General features: G+C 50.3%; 2 protein-coding genes across 2 annotated transcripts in view; one reads left to right on the forward strand and one right to left on the reverse strand.

Annotated features, from left to right (window-relative positions):
* TECR (trans-2,3-enoyl-CoA reductase) overlaps nucleotides 1–655 on the reverse strand; it is a 41243-nt gene extending 40588 nt beyond the window's left edge. The window contains exon 1 of the mRNA XM_065419396.1: nucleotides 569–655. Coding sequence (XP_065275468.1) covers nucleotides 569–583 — 15 coding nt within the window. The 5' untranslated portion in view covers nucleotides 584–655. The remainder of the gene's footprint in view (nucleotides 1–568) is intronic.
* Nucleotides 656–15303: 14648 nt separating this feature from the next.
* On the forward strand, nucleotides 15304–20662 carry DNAJB1 (DnaJ heat shock protein family (Hsp40) member B1). The gene is made up of 3 exons (XM_065419200.1): nucleotides 15304–15651; nucleotides 17990–18561; nucleotides 19072–20662. The coding sequence occupies exons 1-3, from the start codon at nucleotides 15441–15443 to the stop codon at nucleotides 19300–19302; spliced, it is 1014 nt and encodes a 337-aa protein (XP_065275272.1). The 5' UTR covers nucleotides 15304–15440; the 3' UTR covers nucleotides 19303–20662.
* Nucleotides 20663–23418: the final 2756 nt, after the last annotated feature.

Consider the following 23418-nt stretch of genomic DNA (forward strand, 5'->3'; position numbering starts at 1 on the left):
ACAGGCTCGAGGAGCGGGGGAGCCAGCAGGAACCGGTGACTCTGGGGATGCCACTGCTGGGGGAAGGGACGTGCAGAGCGGGGCACGTGCATGCAAGCTGCTAGGGCTAGCAACTGCAACAATCAAGGGCAAGCAGGCTGCGAAGGGCGAGGGGGGGGCACTGTCCCCCCAGCCAGCGGCCCCCCCTTGCCTGCGATATAAATACATCCATCCAGCGCATGCCCACAGCCCCTTTTCCACCATGTGCGCATGCGTGCTCTCACCCCTCCCACCCACACCATTCGCTAAGCGCATGTGCATACGCCAGCTCGTCCCTAGGTCAGTTATGCGCACGCGCACTCTCACCTCCCCGTCACATTCTTCGCGCCTTACGCATGCGCTCCCCGCCCACTCATCCCACGCATGCGCATTAGCGCCTTCTGGCTGGCCTGGCGCATGCGCATTGGGCGCCCACCGCCTCTCAGGGCGGAGCGCTAGGGGGCCGGTTCTCTCGCTATCGGGCTGAGTGAAGGTCCGCAGAGGGTGGCCCCTGCGGTCGAGCGTTGCGGGGCTACGGCCGCTTCCTCACCTCATAGTGCTTCATAGTTCCTTACGCTCCTACCGCCGCTGCCACCGCCTGGCACCCGCTCCACTCACGTGACTCGCCCCCTGTCTCACCTGGGGGGCGGGGTCCGACCAGTCGGAACGGCCAATCCTAGAAGCCAGGCCGCAGAGATCCAGACAATCAGAGCTTGGGGGGCTCGACTTCCCGCCCCAAGCGTCCCCATGGAAACTGAAACGCGTGACAAGGCTCCGGCCAATCGGAAGCCAGCGACGTGGGCGGGAATGACGGATCTGCGCGCCAATCCCCTCAGAGCTTTGCCCGCCTGGAGCCTATCAAGACACAGGCTCGGAGTCAATTACAGGGAAGGGGTCGCTACTCACCCACGTGGTCTTGGAACAGCCCCTGTCCATTCCTGGGCGTGTCCTCCTGGCCTTACCCCGCCTGGCCTCAGCCCCATGGGGCCGTTTTCCTGGGCCCTATGTCCCATGGGGTCCCCGTAGCAGCACCGAGGGGTGCTGGGATGCGGGTCAGAAAGGCATTGGCAGGGAAGGGCCCGTAAGGGCCAGGAGGGCATTGGCAGGGTTTGGGGAGAGGGCCGGGGGGCATTGGTAGGTTTTGGGGTGGGGAGGGGAGGGGAGGGAAGGGAAGGGGGCCGGGAGGGCATTGGCAGGGTTTGGGGTGGGGAGGGAAGGGGGCTGGGAGGGCATTGGTTGCGTTTGGGTGGGAGGGCATTGGCAGGGTTTGGGGAGGGGGCTGGGGGGCATTGGTAGGGTTTGGGGTGGGGAGGGGAGGGGGCCGGGAGGGCATTGGCAGGGTTTGGGGTGGGGAGGGAAGGGGGCCGGGAGGGCATTGGCAGGGTTTGGGTGGGGAGGGGGCAAGGAGGGCATTGGCAGGGTTTGGGGAGGGGGCCGGGGGGCATTGGTAGGGTTTGGGGTGGGGAGGGAAGGGGGCCGGGAGGGCATTGGCAGGGTTTGGGGTGGGGAGGGAAGGGGGCCGGGAGAGCATTGGCAGGGTTTGGGGTGGGGCAGGAAGGGGGCCGGGAGAGCATTGGCAGGGTTTGGGGTGGGGCGGGAAGGGGGCCGGGAGGGCATTGGCAGGGTTTGGGGTGGGGAGGGAAGGGGGCCGGGAGGGCATTGGCAGGGTTTGGGGAGGGAAGGGGGCCGGGAGAGCATTGGCAGGGTTTGGGGTGGGGCGGGAAGGGGGCCGGGAGGGCATTGGCAGGGTTTGGGGTGGGGAGGGAAGGGGGCCGGGAGGGCATTGGCAGGGTTTGGGGTGGGGAGGGAAGGGGGCCGGGAGGGCATTGGCAGGGTTTGGGGAGGGGAGGGGGCCAGGAGGGCATTGGCAGGGTTTGGGGAGGGGAGGGGGCCGGGAGGGCATTGGCAGGGTTTGGGGAGGGGGCTGGGGGGCATTGGTAGGGTTTGGGTGGGGAGGGGGCCAGGAGGGCATTGGCAGGATTCTGGGAACCAGGAACTTGGTCCTTCCTGCTATTGTCTGAGCCAGCCCTAAGTCACCTGCTGAGCTGTGCTCTCGCAGGGCGTAGCCAGCTGTAGGGACACCCTGAGACTCAGCTACCTGATGGGGACAGCGGGTGGGGAAGGTGCAGAGGAAGCAGAGCCAGGCAAAGAAATCAGGGTGGATAAAAATCTGATTATTTTTTTAATTTAAATCATATTTTTTGGATAAAATGCTGTTTGAGGAAAAAAACTATCTAAAGATAGTTTTAATTAAGATACATTATAGCTCAAGGATATCTCATCATGGAATAGGGATTATAAATTCTATAGTATGAGACAATATATTCATGTAATGTTTAAGAAAAGTTTTGTAAATAAATTCCAATAGTTCATGGATTAGGGACCCAATCTTATGGGGTTTCAGGGGCTTCTGTGTAGATGATTTAGGTTAATCTTTCTATCTACGGAATGGGACTCAGTGCTCAGTCTAGAAGATACCATCAGAGATGCTTAGTTTTACAGTTCTCAAACTGTGGATTTGTGTCTCCAGAGATAACATGCTTGTTAACAGCAAAAACTTTTTAAAATAAATAAATAATATATGGAGGTGAGAAATAACAGACCTCAACCCTATTGTCCCTCTGCAAATTTGTGTACACAGCGTCAATCCCTTACCTCTCTCCAAAAGTGCAAAGTTTCAAAAAGTTCAATGAATAGAAGATTGTTGGGGGCGGAATAGATCTGGACAAGGAGAAGAAGTCTGGAGATAAATGTGAGAAAGGAGGGACAGGCAGTAGAAACAAAAGTGAAACTGTTTGAGCAGCATTACCATTTAAGAAATGTTTGCTGATTATGTTTTAAAGAAAGTCACACCAGTAAACTGGTGGAAGTCACTTAAGCACTTGGATTCAGAGACTGTTGAAGTGATCATCTCACTTTTAACATCAGTAACTACTTCTGCTGGTGTAGAAAGAATATTTTCTTCCTTTGGACTAATTCATTCCAAACTGAGAGATCGTTTGGGACCTGAAAAATCAGGAAAGCTTGTTTTTCTTTTCCAGATTATGAACAAACAGGAAAATAAAGGTGAAGGTGACTGTGTTAGCTGCAGAAGCCAATATTTTGAGTTTCTCATGTTGACCTGGCTGACATAGTTGATTTAATTTTTGTTTTATTTTTACAATTTTAACAAAAACAAACCTGATTTTAAAAAACTTGAATGTTTAACTAAATTCAAAAATTCATATGCTTGTTTTATTAAAATACTATGTTTGCTGTTGAAGAAAAAATCCAGAATACATAACGTTGTTTTAGTTAAATAAAACAATTTAAATGTCTGTCTGGTGATGTTCTCCTCCTAATATAGCATGGCAAGAAAATCCTCCAAATATTAATGATTAACCTGTTGAATTGGAGATAGTTCACCTCCCAATGACTTCATAAATATCTGCTTCAATTACCTTTGGTAAATGAAATAACCAAACAATCAGTCATTTTCTGATATAGCTGTAAAACTCATCTGAAAAGTTTTCAAAATAAGTCACTTAAAAATGCATAGTGTGTGCCTTCTAAAAATGAAACCTACATCTATCTCTGAGTTGTGAAGAATATGTATTAAGATTATAACAACCAACAAGAATGCACTTTTATGTAGAAAACCATGATTAAATCGAGTCTTCCTGACTAGTGATTTAAATCAATTTAATTTAAATCAAATCCACCCTGAAAGAAATGCACCACGGCAGCCCGGTGACTCATATGGGTGCAGGGCTGGGTGTGTCTGGGGGGAATTACCATGTGAGAGTCACCCCAGCACAGCCAGAGCTGGAAGCTTAGGGGAAGTGGGCAAGGATCCCAGCATCCCTCCTGCCAGTGGGAGCCCCAGTAGTGGAAGGAAAGGTTCAGAGGACCCAGTGTGAGCCCTACCTGGTTAACCTTGGCCCAAATCCAACCCCTAAAAGGAGGCAGGACCGGGCCACCTCCATAACCAGCCCTGTGCCCCTGCTGCAGCTGTGCCAGGTGTTCGTGCTTGGCCAAGTGTTGCCTCCCTCTCCTGCCCTGGGCCTGCAGCGAAGGCCTAATCCTGTGTTTGGAGCATCCCAGAAATGCATGTGGTCCCATGTGCAGGACTGAACTTGCTGGTTATTCATGCTCCTATCCTCGCCTGCCCAGGCCCCCCGAGCTTTAGCTAACTCCAGCTTGTTGGGGGCTGTCACGGATAGGGCGGGGGCTGCTGAGCCACCTCAGCTCATTGCAGGAACATCTGGAAGGCAATGAGCCAGCGGGGGGTTACCCAATCTAGTTCTACACTAACCTCTAAGGAATTTCACTTGTTCAGTCTCTGGCTGAGATCCTATGAACAACCCAGATGTTTTGGGGAGGTGGAGGAGGAGAGGAGAGAGGCAGAAGAATGCAATGACATATGCGTGGGTCTTACATTTACTGTCTTTCTAAAGATGTGTCTGTTGATTTTTAAATCTATGGTCTGCAGTTTGGGTGCTTGCTCTTTGCTGCTGAACTTCAAAACTCCATCCTGTGACAGCTGGAAAAAACAAGGCATATGCTCTTCTCGCTCCCAGGATGCTTTGCAGCAGTCACCAAAATGCAGCCACCTCTTGGTTGGGGCCACAACAGCTGTTTAAAAGTGCACAGCAACAACACAAGCAGTGAAGACTTCTCTATCCCTTTGAAACCACCGGGGGAAATTGAGGGTGGTGGGACAGAAATGGGCTTGTTGGAAATCGGCAAAAACAACGTTTAACAACCCAACTCTTGGGAGTTAAATATAAACAGGATGGCAGGATGTGAGGTTTCCAACAGCCCAGCGCCTCCTACTGCCCATCAGATGCCTTTATTCACAACAGCCATAAGAGGTTTGTCCCCATCCCAGACCTGGCCTACCCCCTTTCATGCCTAAGATCATGGCATGATATGAAAATCTCTACATTCTTTATAGTCAGAGCCTTGGGAGGATTAGATTTTTGTTGGTAAATGGCAATTTTACCAGACACACAAACCTACAAAAAATATTTCCATTGTTAATAACTGAAATTGGCAGAGGGGCAAAGTAAGACAAAGGCTGCTTGAGAATTTATTAGAGGCAAAAGCCAGCGATTTATTCTTCTGAATTAGGCTTGTTACAAATGACTAGCGAATAACTAGTAAAAGCAGGTATTATTTGTTGACTTAAGACTATTGTCTTTGTATATATTGACATGTGATGCTGACAATTTGTGTTTTAACCATCTATACAACTTTCACTTTTTGAATCTGTGTCTACTGACATTAAATAATTGTCTGACCTCCCCATAATTTCTCACAACTGTGAACATTAATTGATAAAAATCTAAAAAAACGCTTAAGATTAAACATCAATATTTTCCATCTAAATTATATAGAAATCCAATTCTGTCAAGCTTAGATTTTCAGCATGACTGTTCGGCTGCGACTTAGAGGAGGAGCTAATGTGCTCCTCTGCCTGAGTGAATGTGTTTTTCTCTCTGTAGCAATAGTGTCGGAAAGTCAGCACCTTCCTGGGATTATCTTGCCCTACAGTGTTTATTAATTAAATGAACCGCTGACCTAGTGAGCTGCAAAATGTCTGTCTAGTTCAGCTGCTGCGGCACTCCTGAGACTGCACCTCAGTGACTCATGCCACACAATGGGATTACAATGGAATAATACGTAGCTCTTTAATAACCCCTTACCGGCCAGGCTCCGAAATGGCCTTTCAATCATTTAGTCAGCTTCACAAACACCCCAGTTGTATTCATGGGGAAACTTCCCCATGGGGAAAATTCACAGAGTGGCGACATGTCTTCCCTAAAGTCATGCAGGGAGTGACTGACAGAGCCACCAGCCTTGGCTACTTTTCCCCTGTAAACTAGCACATGCTCCTCCTAAACTGGGCATAAAAAACAGCTGCAGGGTTTTCCCATTTCTTGCTTTAACCAGTAAACAGACGCTCCCCAAGTTACGTAAACCCGACATATGCAAATCCGAGCTTATGGAAAAAGTTCCGTAAGCTAGAAATAGGAGGGTTGGGGGGCTTTTTTTTTGGGGGGGGGGGGTGCGTAATGGTCAGAGATATGTTTCCGGCTTACACAAAATTCGAGTGATGCAAGGCGTTCCGGAACAGAACGCTTGCGTAAGTCAGGGAGCGTCTGTACTCCCTTCTAGGGCCAGGGGTAGAACCCAGGAATCCTGAGACACCCCCCACCCCCTGCTTTAACCACTAAACCACACTCCCCTTCCAGAGCCAGGAATAGAACCCACAAGTCCTGACTCTCAGTAGAGACAATGAGGCAAGGCAGCTCCCGTGGCTACAGTGTAGTGGAGAAAAGGAGAGGGGGTGTTCTGTCATATTCAGTCACCCGTGTGACTAGCTGACCAGTAACACAGACCAGGATATGCAGCCAAGCTAACTCTGCTAGTGGATCTCCCGCTTAGTGCGTTTCCTCCCTTTAGATTCAAATCTGCAAGGCGAAAGCACAGCCCTGCCTTGCACAGTGACTCTAAAGCTGCCCTTGAGGGGTTCCGCGTTTATTGCCTCAATGGCTCCCATTTTCAGGGCCAACTTCCATTTCTGACATCATAAACTAACTCTGGGATCTGAGGGTCAAGCTGGGCTATTCTGCATCTTTGCCAGGAATGCAAATCCTTGGGGTTCATCGATTTCAAGGCCAGAGGGGCCTAGTGTGATCATCTAGTCTGACCTCCTGTATAACACAGGCCAGAGACTTGCCCCGGAGTAATTCCTGGATGAACTGGAGCAGATCCTGTCATGATTTAAAAACATGCAGCGCTGTTGTCTTCAGATTGTGCTCTTAGTGACCCCTCTAGCGTCCTGTTGTCCACAGTGATTTTCACACAAAGATTGCAGTTAAGGGCTTGTCTGCCTGGGGAAATGGATGGGGAAAGCTATTGCAGAATCATAGAATATTAGAGTTGGAAGAGACATCAGGAAGTCATTTAGTCCAATCCCCTGCTCAAAGTAGGACCAACACCAACTAAATCATGCCAGCCAGGGCTTTGTCAAGACGGTCTTAAAAACCTCTAAGGATGGAGATTCCTCCATCTCCTTAGGTAACCCATTCCAGTGCTTCACCACCCTCCTAGTGAAAGTGTTTCCTAATATCCAACCTAGACCTCCCCCACTGCAACTTGAGACCATTACTCCTTGTTCTGTCATCTGCCACCACTAAGAACAGCCTAGCTCCACCCTCTTTGGAACCCCCCTTCAGGTAGTTGAAGGCTGCTATCAAATCCCCCCTCATTCTTCTCTTCTGCAGACTAAATAACCCCAGAATGAGAGTGTCCACATGGCCAGCTGTTGCTGAATAGCTATCGCTAGATACACACTGTCTTATTCCAGAATAAATCCTCCACGTAAGCAAGTCCTGAGGCCCAGATTCTCAAAGGGATTTAGGGGCTCAACTCCCATTGAGGGTCTGGGCCTTGGTTAACAAATCTGTTGCTTTGGAGTAGCATCTGTCTCACTCTCCCTAGCTGGGCTGGCTCCACAAGGCTAACAGGAGCAAGAACTGATTGAGACCGTTACACTGGACAGTGCTAATGGGATCCAAAGACAGTCACAGATCTCCTTGAAGCCAATGGGTGGCCAAGCTTGGTAAGGCTCAACAGAAGGAGTGATCAAATCCCTTTATGTATGAAACTGCTACAGACAATGGAGGCAACCGCCCAAGGCACCAGAGAACTGTTTTCAGACATGTGCCCAGCCACATGTCTGTTTGTTTCACTGTAACATTTGTATCAAACAAACAGAGATGGTGAGGCTGGGATTTACAGCCTAATAGTAGGGTAGGGTGTCCAATTAGAACAGGGGGCTGGAAGTCCGGACTCATGGGTTCCATTTCCAGCTTTGGGATGGAAGTGGTGTCTAGGGGTTAGAGCAGCAGAGGTGGGAGTCAGTCAGATAAAGTGACCAAGGAGAGAGAGACTACCCGGAACTACATGCTGACAATATTATAGTTTGCTAAGGATCACTTTCTCTCCCCATGAGTTCTAGTCTCTGTTTCAGTTTCACTTTTAAAAATGTGTTTTGTTTAACCAAGCTGCTGCGGCTTCACCTTCCTTCCCTTCCCCTCCCCCCCAACCACATTTCTGCATTTTGCTCCCCGGTCACATTCTGTTCAAAGCGACTTTAATGCTGGTGAAAGACTGCAAGCCCTGGTGCATATAGCCCACACCCTCTGGAGAGGCAGCAGGCAGTTCTGCACCCACTCTGCGAGATGGTGAAAACCTTGGGTGCATGACAGCCAAGCTTGTGCATTGCAAAGAGACGAGGAAAAAAATCTACAACCCACTGCAGGGATCGCCCTGGGAAGGCAGAGATGGCTGGGTCTGCAGGCCAGGTGCCTGCAACCCAAAGATCCTCTCTGTGCTTTCCAGCTACCAGAGCAATGAGGTCAAAATTACCCACCTCAACACGTCACTCACCAATTCTTTTCTCCCTGAGCCCTTTTTAGTCTCCTCTCCTCAGTTCTTACACCATGCCCATCACTATGGTATCTGATCTCTTTAACTCGAGCTGTAGAGATGACCAGCTTCTTGCTCTAACCATCAGATATACCCCCTTCTACAGCCAGGGCCGCCCAGAGGATTCAGGGGGTCTGGGGCAAAGCAATTTTGGGGGCCCCTTCCATAAAAAAAAAAGTTGCAATATTATAGAATACTATATTCTCGTGGGGGCCCCTGCGGGGCCCGGGGCCTTGGGCAAATTGCCCCACTTGCCCCCCCCCCCCCCCCGGGCGGCCCTGTCTACAGCCAAAGATAGAACCCAGGAGTCCTGACTCCTGGCCCACCCATGTTCTATTCACTAGACCCACCCCTCTCCCAGAGCCAGGTGTAGAACCTAGAACAACCTTACTAGGCAGCAGATTGAAAACAAACATTCTTCACACAATGCACAGTTAGCATGTGAAACATGCTATCAGGGGAGATCATGAAGGCCATAACTGGGTTCAAAAAAGAATGAAATAAGTTCCTGGAGGGTAGGTTCATCGATGACCAAGATGGTCAGGTACGCAACCCCATGCTTCAGGTGTCCCTAAATCTCAGAAAAAAACAACGAGGTGTCCTTGTGGCACCATACAGACTAACAAATTTATTTAGGCATAAGCTTTTGTAGGCTAAAACCCACTTCATCAGATGCATGGAGTGGAACATACAGTAGGGAGGTATAAATACACAGCATATGAAAAGATGGGAGTTGCCTTACCAAGTGGGAGGTCAGTGCTAACGAGCCAATTCAATTAAGGTGGACGTGGGCTATTCTCAACAGTTGACAAGAAGGGGTGGAAATCACTTTTGTAGTGCTAATAAGGCCAATGTAAACAAGGTGGTGCATTTCAAACAGTTGACAAGAAGGTGTGAGTATCAGCAGGGGGACATTAGGTTTTGTAGTGACTCATCCAGTCCCAGTCTTTATTCAGGCCTAATTTGATGGTATCCAGTTTGCAAATTAATTCCAGTTCTGCAGTTTCTCATTGAAGTCTGTTTTTGAAGCTTTTTGGTTGAAGAATTGCCACTTTTAAGTCTGTTATTGAGTGTCCAGGGAGACTGAAGTGTTCTCCTACTGGTTTTTGAATGTTATAATTCTTGGTGTCAGATTTGTGTCCATTTATTCTTTTGCGTAGAGACTGTCCGTTTTGGCCAATGTATATGGCAGAGGGGCATTGCTGGCACATGATGGCATATATCACATTGGTAGATGTGCAGGTGAACGAGCCCCTGATGGTGTGACTGATGTGGTTAGGTCCTATGATGGTGTCCCTTGAATAAATAAATAAATGGAGATATCCTATCTCCTAGAACTGGAAAGGACCTTGAGTCCAGCCCCCTGCCTTCACTAGCAGGACCAAGTACTGATTTTGCCCCAGATCCCTAAGTGGCCCCTTCAAGGATTGAACTCACAACCCTGGGTTTAACAGGCCAATGCTCAAACCACTGACCTATCCCTCAGAGTTGGCACCAGGGCCGGATTAACTTTTTGTGGGCCACCCTGGGGAATGATTGTAAAAGGAGCTGGGGGCAAAAGCACAGTGGGGCGGGAGCTAGGGTTGGTCCCTGGAGCAAGGGAGGGGACAGGGTAAACTGCAAGCGCAGCAGGGCTGGGGGGTAAACAGGATCCTCCCCGCCCCTGCCCACGTAGAGTGGGTACCTACCTGGTTCTAGCCCATTCTCTTCATCTCTCTCTGCACTGAGCTGCCCCTCCTCCCGCAGCAGCAGGACAGGTTCTCTTCCAGCCCTCTGGGGTGGGTGTTGGGAGTGGGAGGAGTGGAGGCTAATGTGGTTACTCCTATAACCGGACTTTTAGTTTCCAGTCAGCACTGCTAACCGGGCACTCAGGTCCCGTTTTCTACTGGAGTTTCCAGTCTAAAACTGGATACCTGGCAACAGGGCTGCCAGAAAAGCCTGTGGGGACGGGGCAAGCACTCATTTTAAAAGTGAGAGGGCTAAGCCTTAAGCGGGGGGGGGGGGGGGGGGGAGCATGGTAAGCAAGTGGTGGGTGGGCTAGGGAGTGGAGAGGAGCTAGTGGCCAGGGCCATGTCTGCTGTACTGCCCAGGTAGGTTGGAGACTGTGGGGATCAGTCGACACAGTATCCTCAGCCCAGATGACGTGACAGTCAGTGGTGGATTTAGAGTTAGTGGGGCCCACCAGCCCTGTGCTCAGCTTCATTTTTGGGCCCCTCCTTGGGACCAGCCAAGAAAAATAACATTCTCTCTTCTCTCCCCCCCGTCCCCATTTTTCATTTTTTTTCTTCAGCCTCCTCCTATAAGTAATAGCAAGTCAATGAAAATAAAGGGAGGTACCTTAATTGTTCTTGTCGTCTAACTTGTTTTTCCACAGACCACTTGACAATCACAGAGGGTCTCGATGGACCACTTAATGATCTTTCCAAATATTGTAAAAAACGTTGGGGACCGGGGTCTGGCCAGGAGCTAGGGTGAGGGAGGGGGCTCAGGGTTGGGGCAGGAGGTTGGGGTGTGGAGCGCTTACCTGGGGCAGGTGCAGGTGGGAATGGGGGGGTGCAGGAGCTCCCGTTTGGTGCTCAGGATGGGGGTGGGGATGTGGGGGGTGCAGGAGTCAGGGCATGGGGTGTGTGGGGGGTGGGGATGTGTGGGGGTGCAGGAGTCAGGGCAAGGGGCTGGGCAAGGGGTTGGGGAGGCATGAGGGTGGTGCAGGGGTCAGGGCAGGGGGCTGGGGGCATGAGGGGGGCTGTCTGTAAGCGAGGACTGTCCTGCCTCCCAAGCTCTGTGAGAGTGAAGGATCGTCCTGCAGGATAGGTTGTAAATCCTTGATGATGTGCTGGAGAGGTTTTAGTTGGGGCTGTAGGTGACAGCTAGTGGCGTTCTGTTACTTTCTTTGTTGGGCCTGTCCTGTAGTAGGTGACTTCTGGGTACCCTTCTGGCTCTATCAATCTGTTTCTTCACGTCACCAGGGAGGCACTGTAGTTTTAAGAACGCTTGATAGAGATCCTGTAGATGTTTGTCTCTGTCTGAGGGATTGGAGCAAATGCGGGTTGTATCTTAGAGCTTGGCTGTAGACAATGGATCGTGTGATGTGGTCTGGATGAAAGCTGGAGGCATGTAGGTAAGTGTAGCTGTGAGAGTGAGGGATCGTCCCTGAGGCTTCCCCGAACGCCCCTACTCGACTTGCGCTACATTGATGACATCTTCATCATCTGGACCCATGGGAAGGAGGTCCTTGAGGAATTCCACCAGGATTTCAACAATTTCCACCCCACCATCAACCTCAGCCTGGACCAGTCCACACAAGAGATCCACTTCCCGGACACTACGGTGCTAATAAGCGACGGTCACATAAACATCACCCTATACTGGAAACCTACTGACCGCTATACTTACCTACATGCCTCCAGCTTGGGATGTGTTTCTCAAAGATCTGCTCTAGTTCAAAGAGAAATAAACCCAGGGAAGTTCTCTGGCCTGTACGATACAGGAGGTCAGACTAAATGACCATAATGGTCCTTTCTGGGCTTGGAATTTATGAATCTCTAACCTTGCATTGAACATGCCATTCCCAGAGCAAGCATGGCCCCTTCTCCTCACCTGCTGTCCTGGTGATCAACCAGTGCTTCCCTAGGCCAGGGCACGTGCAAGCAATTCACTCCCCACAATAACCAGACTGCTCTTGCAGGAGTTACCCTCTTTGGGCCCAAATGGTCTGTTTCCCTGCCTGCCACTCCTCCAGCTCTTCCTGCAGTAACTTCTGAGACCAGCCCAAATCTTTCCTGGCAGGCTTTCTCCATCCTGGAAAGCTGGAGATGAAATCACTGTGTGTCATCTTCCAGCAGCAGAACCTGTATTTCTAAACATTTTCTGCCAACCAGCTCCTCCTTCCCGACTCTGAGGCAGGTCAGCTCCTGCATCGCAGGACAGAGGATGTGGTAGCCACTTAAGTACAAAAACAGGGGGCCAGATTCGGAGCTCAGTTACTCTGGTGCAAATGAATGGGTCTGCCCTGGTGTAACTGAGCTCGGATTCTGGGCCATGCTTTCTGTCCCAAAGAGATCATTACAGTCTGAAAAGCCTGTCCAAATCTGCCCGAGCCAGAGGGACTGCAGCACCTTGCAATGCCCCTTCATAATGCTGAATGCCTTTGTCAAATGCTTTGAGCTCTGCTGATGAGAGCCAGGAATTACCAGTGTTACCACTAGTGAAGTGGGCTAACACCTGTTTTACCCCACTCATCCGGCTGGTTAGCCAGCACACAACTAGGCCATGACACATGGCCTTTCATCAGAGGATCACAGAGAGCTTGACACATTACACAAACCTCACCCACCTTTCTTGCCACATTTACACCCATTTTACGGCCAAGCAAACTGAGGCAGAGGTGATACGGATTGCCCCAGGTCACACAGCAAGCCAGCAGCCCAACTGGGAAAAGTCTTGGTTCCCAGTCCCCTGCTCTAACCATGAAGCATACTCCCAAAATCCTGGTTCCCAATCTTCTTTTCTAACCACTAGACCACCATGATCCCTTCCAATCAGCAGCAGACCCCAGGAGTTCTGCTCCCGATCCCCTGCTCCACTTGACAGGCCATGCTGCCTCCCACACTTGGTTTAGTCTTTGCCAGCTCTCCTGTTGCTTATTTGGTATCAGCCAACGCTCAAGAGGGGGGTGAGGGGATCACGAAGCAAAAAGTGCGTGAAAATGATCAGGACATATGTCTAGAAAAATTTTGAGACAAATGGATCCGTGGAAACGTGAGGGACGGAGGTGCCATGGCAGCCCTATGCAGGGGCCATAAATTGTTCCCTTCCGATGGCCCTTCAGTGGCCCTTGTTTGGGGGTCTCCTTCCATTTCCGAGAGGGTAGAGTCCCCCTCCCATCACAACTGGCACTAACTGGCCCTTTGCTGGCAATCTTTGCAGAGAGGCCAATGTCTGTTTGGGCCACAGTAGCTGATCTATCTTCTACCCTCTCAAAGGAATTGTCAGAGGTTCCCTTTTGGCTACTCACTGGACTGCTGGGGAGGGGGGATCCAGCTGCTGGAACCTATGTGTTTTAAGTCTCTGTGGTCTGAACAGAGTCCAGGCAGTGACCCTGGCTTGCGGTCCCTAGGCGTACCCTCGGTGCACAGACCCTCTGTCTACCACCCTGTCCTGAGAGCTTAGACCATACCCCTCGGCCTCACCTCCTGGGGCTTGAACACACCATCTTGCAGAACTCCAGCTGAAGGCGTGAGCCTACCGGCTCACCGTGTAACTCTCTCCGGGGGCAGGTGCCAGGCATAAAGCATGAAACGCACATCCAGACTTTGCACAGGGGTTGTATGCAGCATTGTCTTCACTTAATCACTTGAGAAATACAGATCCATATCAAAATCACAAGCCCTGCATGCATTTCCCTGCCTCAGTTTCCTCACTGCTCTGCAGCACCCTTTGGGCTGAGTTCAGAGTCCTGTGTGCCCCTCTAGGGCCCTTCTGGCTAGTATGATGTAACATGGAGCATTCTGCCAAGCTCGGTTACTCTGACCTTGGCCTTCCCCTTCCCAAACATCCTGTGCCTGTCTATCCCCTCCCTGAGTCCTTTTATAACCTTAAAACACACAGGATCCAGCCACAGATGCCCTTGGTGGGGGGTGGTTGGAGGCTTTGGAACCAAGGTGACGGGTGTCCCTGGGGGGCTGTGTGGCCTAGGGCAATGGATGCCCTTGGAGGGGGGGTGCTGTGGGACCCAGGGTGATGGGTTCTCTTGGTGGGGAAGGGGGGCTGTGAGACCCGGGTGATGGGTGCGCTGGGGGGGAGGGAGCTGTGGGACCCGGTTGATGGGTGCGCTGGGGAGGGAGCTGTGGGACCCGGGGTGCCCTGGGGGGGGCTGTGAGACCTAGGACAATGGGTGCTCTTGGTGGGGAAGGGGGCTGTGGGACCCGGGTGATGGGTGCGCTGGGGGGGGGGGGGGGGGCTGTGGGACCTGGTTGATGGGTGCGCTGGGGAGGGAGCTGTGGGACTCAGGGTGCCCTGGGGGGGGGGGCTGTGAGACCTAGGGCAATGGGTGCTCTTGGTGGGGAAGGGGGCTGTGGGACCCGGGTGATGGGTGCGCTGTGGGGGAGGGAGCTGTGGGACCTGGTTGATGGGTGCGCTGGGGAGGGAGCTGTGGGACCCAGGGTGCCCTGGGGGGGGGCTGTGAGACCTAGGGCAATGGGTGCTCTTGGTGGGGAAGGGGGGCTGTGAGACCCGGGTGATGGGTGCGCTGGGGAGGGAGCTGTGGGACCCGGGGTGCCCTGGGGGGGGCTGTGACACCTAGGGCAATGGGTGCTCTTGGTGGGGAAGAGGGCTGTGGGACCCGGGTGATGGGTGCTTTTGGTGGGGGAGGGGCTCCAGGCTGCTCCTTCCGGGAGCCTGGCTCCGCCCCTACGAGAGAGACCCCTCCCCGACCAGGGTGACATGAAGGGCGTGGCTTTCGCGAGTGGGCGTAGTCAGCGGCATTGAAGTTTAAGACTTCAGCGCGCACTCAGCCCCGCCCGAGGAGGGGGCGTGGCGAGAACGCTCGGAGAGGTGGCAATCATTGGTCCTGTCAGCGCGAGCCCGGCCCCGCGGGGAGGAACACTGATGGGCTGCGACCGTTGGTCGCACAGCGCGCGCCTCTGTCCCCTCGCACCCGACGGTTGCTGGCAGGAGAGGGGCGTGGCCTCAGCGACGGTTGAGCTCCATGGGAGGGGAGGGGTTGTGTGCGGTCACGTGACGCAGACCCCGTCCCTACAGGCGGAGAGCGGCAGGCCCCGCGCTGTGATTGGCGGAGGCGGGGGCCGGGGAGGAGGAAGGTTCTGGAGAGCTGTGGCGAGCTCTGGAAGGTTCCGCCACCCGCCGTATAAATGGGGGGAGGCGGCGGCCGCGGCGGTGGAGTGAAGAGCGCCGCTGACAGCGTCTGAGTGTCGCAGCTGGTCGCCATGGGCAAGGACTATTATCGCACTCTGGGCCTGGCCCGCGGCGCCTCGGACGACGACATCAAGAAGGCCTACCGCAAGCAGGCGCTGCGCTACCACCCCGACAAGAACAAGGACCCCGGCGCCGAGGAGCGCTTCAAGGAGATCGCCGAGGCCTACGACGTGCTCAGCGACCCCAAGAAGCGGGAGATCTTCGACAAGTTCGGCGAGGAAGGTGAGGGGCGGCTGTAGCATGCGGGAGGATGAGGGGGTGGCAAGGGGCTGGAGGGGGAGGGGCGGAAGGGTGAGGGGGAGGGGCGCTAAGGGGTGGGGGGTGCAAGGGGCTGGAGGGTGTAGGCGGGAGGGGGCGCTGAGGAGGGTGGCAAGGGGCTGGAGGGGGAGGGGGTACAAAGATGAAGCGCTGAGGGCAGATTGCCGCAAAGCTTGGGGGGGCTGGGGGGTTGGGCAAGGGGCTGTGTGGAGCAGGAGGTGTGAAGCAGGGAAGAGGGTTGGGGGAGGGGGGATAGCTGAGTATCAGGGCTCAGGGGGGCTGCCCCCGAAGAGTTATGGTGTGGTGGAGGGTGCTGACTTGATGCAAGTGAGGGGGGGGGTGCTGTGGGGGAGACAGAAGGGTGAATCCTGAGAAGCTGGGGCTCGGGGGGGAAGAAGGGTGCTGTTTTTAGGCTAAAGTAAAGGGTGTGGCTCACTTAACCCAAGACAGTGGTGGTTAGTTAAGGATGGGGTGGGTTGGTAAGAAGGGGGAATTGAGGTGTCAGGGTTTGGGGGGCAGAGCCTCTATTGTGGGGAAAGGAGAAACTCTTTGGAGGAGAGCTGGGGAAGACCGTATATCCATGGGGAGAAGGAAATTCTGATGCAGCTCTGTACTAGGCCACTTGTATGGGGTGGTTTTGGGTGCCATGGTGATGGGTATCCTGTGTAAGTGCTTTCCCTGAAGTGAGGTGCAGTACTGAGTTTGGGGAAGAGGGCTATTATGCTCTAATGGGGCACACCTGAACTTTCTGGAGAGGGAGCTGGGTATCCCTCTGCACCTGGTATCCCCTGTACACACAGGATAATGGAGAGAGGCTCTTTTGGGGCAACCCTGGGAGTGACAGAGAAGTAGAGTATTCACTAGTATCTGGACTCTCTTATTTTTATTCTCTACCCTTGCTCCTGAAATTCTTTGGTTTTGTCTGTAAGTCTGGAGAGGGGTGCATCTAGTTGACTTTCAGGGAACGTACTGAATCCTGGGCTTGTGTGTGTACAGGAAGGGACACAATTTGACAGTTCAGCTGGTAGATGCTGTCAATGGCATGGGGTGGTTAAGTGGCTGTGAAAATGACTGTCAACAAACTAATCTAATCCTAGGAACAGGGAGATCTGGTACAGGGATTGTTATGAAAGAAAGTAGAACTAGTTCCTATTGTCTGTAAGTGGATTTGGGAATTGGCCAGTGTCTTGGAGAGCGTCCTGTTGCATTAATAACATAGCCTGTTAAAACTATTAATAAAACACCAGTGTCAGACTCTTTGGGAGACCTGCTCTGAAGTCCATGTGCAAAGCCTGGAGGCATTGTGCCTGCCTGATTTCCTCCAGATTAAGGAATTAAACTTCTGCATCAAATTTCTAATTTAACATTAGTCCAGATTGTTTTTCTAGGGTGCAGTCTCATCCATTTTAGATGACTCAAGCAAGGGAGCTTGCTTTGTACTTTCTCAAACACTGCTAGCTTGGCTAACTCAACTCTCAATACTTGTATTCAGCTGAAACTGGAAGAAGAGAAGGATTTGTTTCAAACAATTGAGCTGATATCTACAATGCTCTTAGCTGGAAATAACTGTCCTTAAACTACTTCCCAAAAGTGGAGTTTGATCTGCTTTTCAGTTGCTAGTTTCCTGTGTTTTATATCTTGCATTTCCTGTAAATTCTTAGTGATTTCCCCTTAAGAGCTGACGCCTTAGTAGTAGTATGCTGATAGGCCGCCTTTCTAGGAGAGGCGGAGACATGGCTAGAGAATGGCTTTGCTTGTCATTTGTTTCTAGATTCTAGTACATTTGTTTGCTTGTGTATGTTAGGTTATGAAACTTGCCTCAGTAACAGTGTTTCATTGAAGTAGGAAGAATTTAACTTGCTGTCTCCAAGCGCTTCAGATTAAATTATTTTTGCCTACAGTGATTGTAAATCAGACTCTCTGTAGATAGAGATGGGACATTTATAGGCCAGCTAGGTTTGCTGCCATATTAAGGGGTACAGTTGGGTCAATTATAAAAAATGAATTGCTCTAAGTTACTACTTTAGGAGACTCAGTAATTGAGGGAGATGAGAGCTCTTAAACAGGGCTCTAATTTCTGACTAGGGAGGTTTGAATCTTGACACCATTTTAAGATGACCGCAAACCTCTTTTTGGTGATGCATCTCAAACTTAGTCATAAATAAAAATCTCTTTTCAGAGATCTTAGGGTGGGGGAGAGTCTTGCAGTTAACAAAGCCATGGGGGATTGGACTCTTGATAAGAACCTAGTAAACTCAAGCTTTATGACTAACTACTGGATTATATTTACTCTGTTTTTCAGGACTAAAGGGAGGTGGTCCCAGCAGTGGTGGATGTGCCAATGGTGGTAACTCGTTCAGCTACACCTTTCATGGAGATCCTCATGCTATGTTTGCAGAGTTTTTTGGTGGGAGGAACCCATTTGATACCTTTTTTGTACAAAGGAATGGAGATGAAGACATGGATGTTGATGACCCTTTCTCCACTTTTCAGATGGGGGGCTTTAGTAACATGGGCTTCCCTCGCTCCCGCTCAGGCCATGAAAGTATACGCAAAAAACAAGACCCTCCTGTCACTCATGATCTGAGGGTTTCCTTGGAGGAGATATACACTGGCTGCACCAAGAAAATGAAAATCTCTCACAAACGACTCAATACAGATGGCAAGACCACACGGAATGAGGACAAGATTCTGACCATTGAAGTCAAACGAGGGTGGAAAGAAGGAACAAAGATTACTTTTCCCAAAGAGGGAGACCAAACAGCAAACAACATTCCAGCTGACATTGTCTTTGTTTTAAAGGACAAGCCACACAATGTCTTTAAGAGAGATGGGTCTGATATTATTTTCCCAGCTAAGATCAGCCTCCGTGAGGTAAGCAAAGGTGTCTGATTCAGTATGGGACTCTAGTGGGTGGCTTGGTTTGAGTTTTAGATAGTGGGAGTAACAAATGGGAATACTGAGATCTCTTCTCCCCTACACTTTGTTCAGTATCTGGCTTGAATCCATAATAGGTCACCGGTCTAACTGCTCTCTGATCTGTATAAAATAAGTTGTTAGCCTCAGGATACTTCCTTGTCATAAGCCACCATTAGAGATGGCAGATCAGAGGCAAACTACTTTCTTGAGAAGGTGAACTTTCAACATCCAAACTGACCCACATTGATGGATCAGCAGGAAGGGTTGCACAACTGTTTGTTGTGGTATATTTGTACAATTTCTTGTGCTATTAATCTGGTGTCTGTATCAGATTAACTCAGCAGGATTCAGAAGAGCCTAACTAGAATAAACAGGCCATCACAATGAAAATCTCTGGTTGTTTGGGAAATCTGCTAGAGATTGTGTATGCAGACAGTGTTCTAATTGCCCTGTTTTTATACTTAGGCCCTGTGTGGTTGCACAGTGAATGTGCCGACGCTGGATGGCAGAACCATTCCAATGGTATTTAAAGATGTCATTAAACCTGGGATAAAGCGGCGAATCCCTGGAGAGGGCCTCCCATATCCCAAGAATCCAGACCAGCGAGGGGACCTTATTATAGAATTTGAAGTAAAGTTTCCAGACAGAATTCCACAGGCTTCCAAAAGTGTCCTAGAGCAGATCCTACCAATATAGCAAGGCTGCTCACGGAGAACTGAAATAAGGACACTTTTCCAAAGCAAAAGGTTTTTGGACCATAACCAGGACTTCAGGGTTTCTCATTAGTGGAGGTTGTTGACTTTCACACTAAGTATTTTCCCCCCCAAGAGTATCATCTTCAAAATTGTGCATTCACTTTTCAGTGACTCTAGTTCCCAGATCATCACTCGAAGTATTTACATCAGTGAGCAGCTGCTTGTGGGAGGAATCTGCAGAACATCTCATGGTCAAACCTTTCTTCTGGTGACCAGTTTCCACCCTAGTGCTCAATGTGCTGCCTTCCCTTAACTGGTTACCCATAGACTGGGCATCTGTTTCATTTCATCTCGTGCAGACCTGTAGTTCCTCCATTGGAAAGGGTGAAACAAAAATCTAAAACTGGACTTGCAAGTAAAACAATCTCCAACATCTTGCCTTTGCTGTTGTACTGTGTTGTGTCCCTTGTCACTTCCTACACTGAAGGACTTTCCTACTGGGACACTCTTAAATGTTCTTAACTATTTTTAGTTCCTGTAAGTTGTCAATGTCTTGCTAAGGGTTTTCTTAAGTTTTTCCTTCTGTCAGTTGTATTAGAAGGAAGGCACCCTTTGTTTGACCTTAATCTGTGACTCTCTGGAAACATCAGAAGTCCTAATGTCTTTCAGAATGTGAGCCTGAATGAGTAAGCCCTTAGCCAATGTATGATGAGTTTAAACCTAACTACCAATGTTAACAAGGTCTGGTCTAGAAAAAATATGCAAAGGAAAATGGATCTTAAGTATAATACTCTGAATCATTCCCTCTATGAAAGTCTTCCCCCTCGTACAGACATTTTAAGGTCTCTTAGCCTGGTTCCTGGTCATGGGCTGAACAAATAGGGGGCAGCCATTTCTCATTCCAGGTATACTGTACCTAAACAGGATGTTGAGTCTCTTATTCATCATCCTGCATGCAGGGTCAGTGTCAAGACTTATGTTAAAGACTTATTCAGTACACTAATGGACTCTGGACTTTTTTCAAAGGACTCTGATCCTCTGAATTGGTAGCACCACCAGAGATATCCTTTTTGATAAAAAGGGTTTTTGTTCCTGATACAGGAGCACTGTGGCACTTCCTGTATATATTATATATTTTTTGTATACATTTGTGTAAAGTTGATGTGTGTAATGCAGTAGAGCATCTTGTATTTTACAGGATTGAGTACATTGATAAAGATTCATGAGGGGGTTGTGAGAGAACATGCTCTCTTAATCCAATGGGGGAGCATGAACCTGGAATGCACTGGAAACTTAACTTGGAATGTTACTGCCATGATAACAGACTGTCAGAGCTGTGTCACAATTAAAGTCTCCTTAACTGAAGGAAAAGATCTAAGCGTGTCTGGGGGCAGGATTGGGTATCTGGAATGAAGGACTTATGAAAACATGTCATTAAACTTCAGTGAATTGGGAAAATGCTGTTAGGATTAACTCTTGTTGAATACTGGTTTAGTCGCTAACCACCCAGCTTTTGCAGAGTGTATTAGCACTAGCACTTTTCACAGTTGAGCTAGTGTGGTTCCTATGGTGGAATTACTAGTACAGCCAGCCCGTGCTTATTGGGCTGGGGCCTAGGTCTTTACCCTCTAATGCTGTCTGCTTTCCTTATGCTGCTTTCAGTGTTACCACCGATGGAACAACTGCACTACTCTGGAACCAAGGGTGGTGCAAAATCTTCTTGTACACATGGCTTCATTAGAAGCGTGGCACACATAACTTGCACAATAAAGCTTAGAGCCAGGGCTGGGGAGGAAGCTAGGAATTCTTGTCAAGCTAGTCTGTGCATTCTATGCCACCTCCTGGCTTGAATCACAAATGTACTTTGGGAGGGTGTTCTATACCTTTTTTCCCATGGGAGAGCTCCCATGTGCTAGCACCATGCTGCTTCAGTTGTCTGAGTGGTGGCAAGTTACCACCATCTCTTCTCTTGTCCTCCCCTGCCGCCCCCAAGAAGGATGCCATTTCAAAGTGGATGTCTTAAATACTTGTGGTGGCTTAAAAAGCAAATGGCTACAGACTGTGCTCCATAACAATGATCCTGCTATTTGAAACGACTCCCCTCATGCCTGTTTCTACTACCTTTTACTGACCTTGCTTATATTTAAGGCTAAGATTTTATCAGGAATATTTTTAGTAAAAGTCATAGACAGGTCACTGGTAAAGAAAAATTAATGGAAGTTGTGAGCTGTCTGTGCCTCTTACTAAAAATATCCCTGACAAAATGGGGATCTGGGGCTCCCCATACTGCCTGAAGCGGTCAGCTGTGCCGGGCTCTAGGAGCCACGTGCAGCAGCAGGGGGCTACAGGATGGTACTGTGGCAGCTTGGCGCTCCAGGGACCACTAGAGGTGACAGGAGTACCCTGCAGCTCCCAGCTCCTGACCAGTGTAGGCTGAAGTCACCGACGTAGCTGGAAGTCAGATTCTGTGACTAAACTGTAGCCTTACTTATATTATGTAAACACTCCCCTGGGGGGCTGAAGCCCTGGTCCCTGTGGGCAGAAGCCCTGAGGCCATGGGCAGAGTTGGGAACATGGAGCGTATTTCCCCTCAACTCCTTCTCCCTCTCTCCTCCTCCCCCCCCCCCAAAAAAAAAAAACTACAGCACAAGAGCATGGCAGTCCCATGGGCAGCTCCATGCCTTCCCATCTCTCCTCACCCCTTTGGTCGGGGCATGGTGGGACAACTGTAGCTGGTGCCATGGAGCAGACAGCGTTCCCTCCTCTCTTGCTGGTGCCCCGCTTTGAAGCTGCCTCTCCGCTCCCCACCCCCTTTTGCTCCCACAGAGGCAGCCAGTAAGAGCCCCCTGGGTGGGGAGACCCAGCTCAGGGGCTGGCAGACCCCTCTGGGAACAGGGACCGCAGGGGAGCCCTCCCAGCACATAGCCCCTAATACCCCTCTCCCTACATCCTGAGGCTACGCCCTTCCTGCCCCCTGAGCTGCCCCCTGCCTACACCCAGTCCTTAGCCACCCCATGTGTGCACACAGTCCCAGCTACCCTCTCTGCACCTTGAGCTACCCACTGTCAGCATACAGCCCCTAACTGCCCCCCTACACCCTAAGCTGTTTTCAAACTTTTTGAGCTAAGCTCCCCACCTCTGCTGTGCCCTGGAGTTTTTATAGCATGTCAAGGGGCGAGGCGGGCCTCAGAAAAAGGTTGAGAACCCCTTCTCTAATGGAGTTGTAAAAGAGCACGTGAGCTTCATGTGAAAGAATCAGGTGTCGAAGGGGAATTGGTTGTACTTTACTACTACTATCATTTTACTAGAGATAGTGTTATGTATAACTTCCTCTTCCATTCCTGTTTGCAATATCTAGTATCCCTGTCTCCCTTACAGCACTGGAAAAGTGAGAGTAGGGAAGTATTTATGTATCTCAGCTGGCAGTTTCTCCCCTCTTCTTTTCCTGTCAAGATCCACCATTTTTTGCTCTCTTCTTTTAACAGCCCTGTGGGCTTCTCTTTCAATAGTCTGCCTTGCTCTGTCATCACCTGCTCTTTACTGGATGCTTGATGTTGTTAGCACTGTCTGGTGCCTTTCCTCAATAGCTGCTAGTTCTGGTCCTCCTCCTTGGCTGTAGGCCCTAGTAGCTGCTTATGTTTCTTCCTACAGTGCAGCAACCCCTGCTGGATATAGCTAGACTGACCACTTGTGTCAGTGTTCCTTGTACAGAAGTGACTGGCTGTACTTTAAAAGGAAGCGGTGTGACCTACTACTCTTCTATGAATAAGTTTGAGAACTTGGTCTAGCACAGCAGTATGACCTCATTTGTACCCTGTACAGCTGGAAAACAGAAGCCTACTCCCTGCTAGGGTGACAAATGGGGGAGAGAGAGAGAGGGATGTTAGGGGCAGCACAAATCCTTTTTTTTTTTTTAAAGTGTTCAGAGCTGGTTCACCCCACCCCTCGGGCCATGGTTTCTATGGGGGATTCCATGTCGCAATCTGATGTCCATGTCCCAAACTTCCGTATGTTAAGGCTGTCAATCAAGGACCCTGTATTAAGCTGGGCTTCAATCTTCTCTCCCTTCAGCCTTCCTTCATGAGTGGAAACTTTTTGCAATGAAATGATACAAACC

Source organism: Emys orbicularis, chromosome 19 (genome assembly GCF_028017835.1).
Source record: "Emys orbicularis isolate rEmyOrb1 chromosome 19, rEmyOrb1.hap1, whole genome shotgun sequence".
In the NCBI taxonomy this organism is placed as follows: Eukaryota; Metazoa; Chordata; order Testudines; family Emydidae; genus Emys; species Emys orbicularis.

Bases quoted from the DNA above. Each gene is read 5' to 3' on its own strand.
- DNAJB1 (XM_065419200.1), top strand. From the start codon at position 15,441: ATGGGCAAGGACTATTATCGCACTCTGGGCCTGGCCCGCGGCGCCTCG. The intron at 15,652-17,989 runs GTGAGGGGCGGC...TCTGTTTTTCAG, and splicing joins CGACAAGTTCGGCGAGGAAG to GACTAAAGGGAGGTGGTCCC. The intron at 18,562-19,071 runs GTAAGCAAAGGT...TTTTATACTTAG, and splicing joins CTAAGATCAGCCTCCGTGAG to GCCCTGTGTGGTTGCACAGT.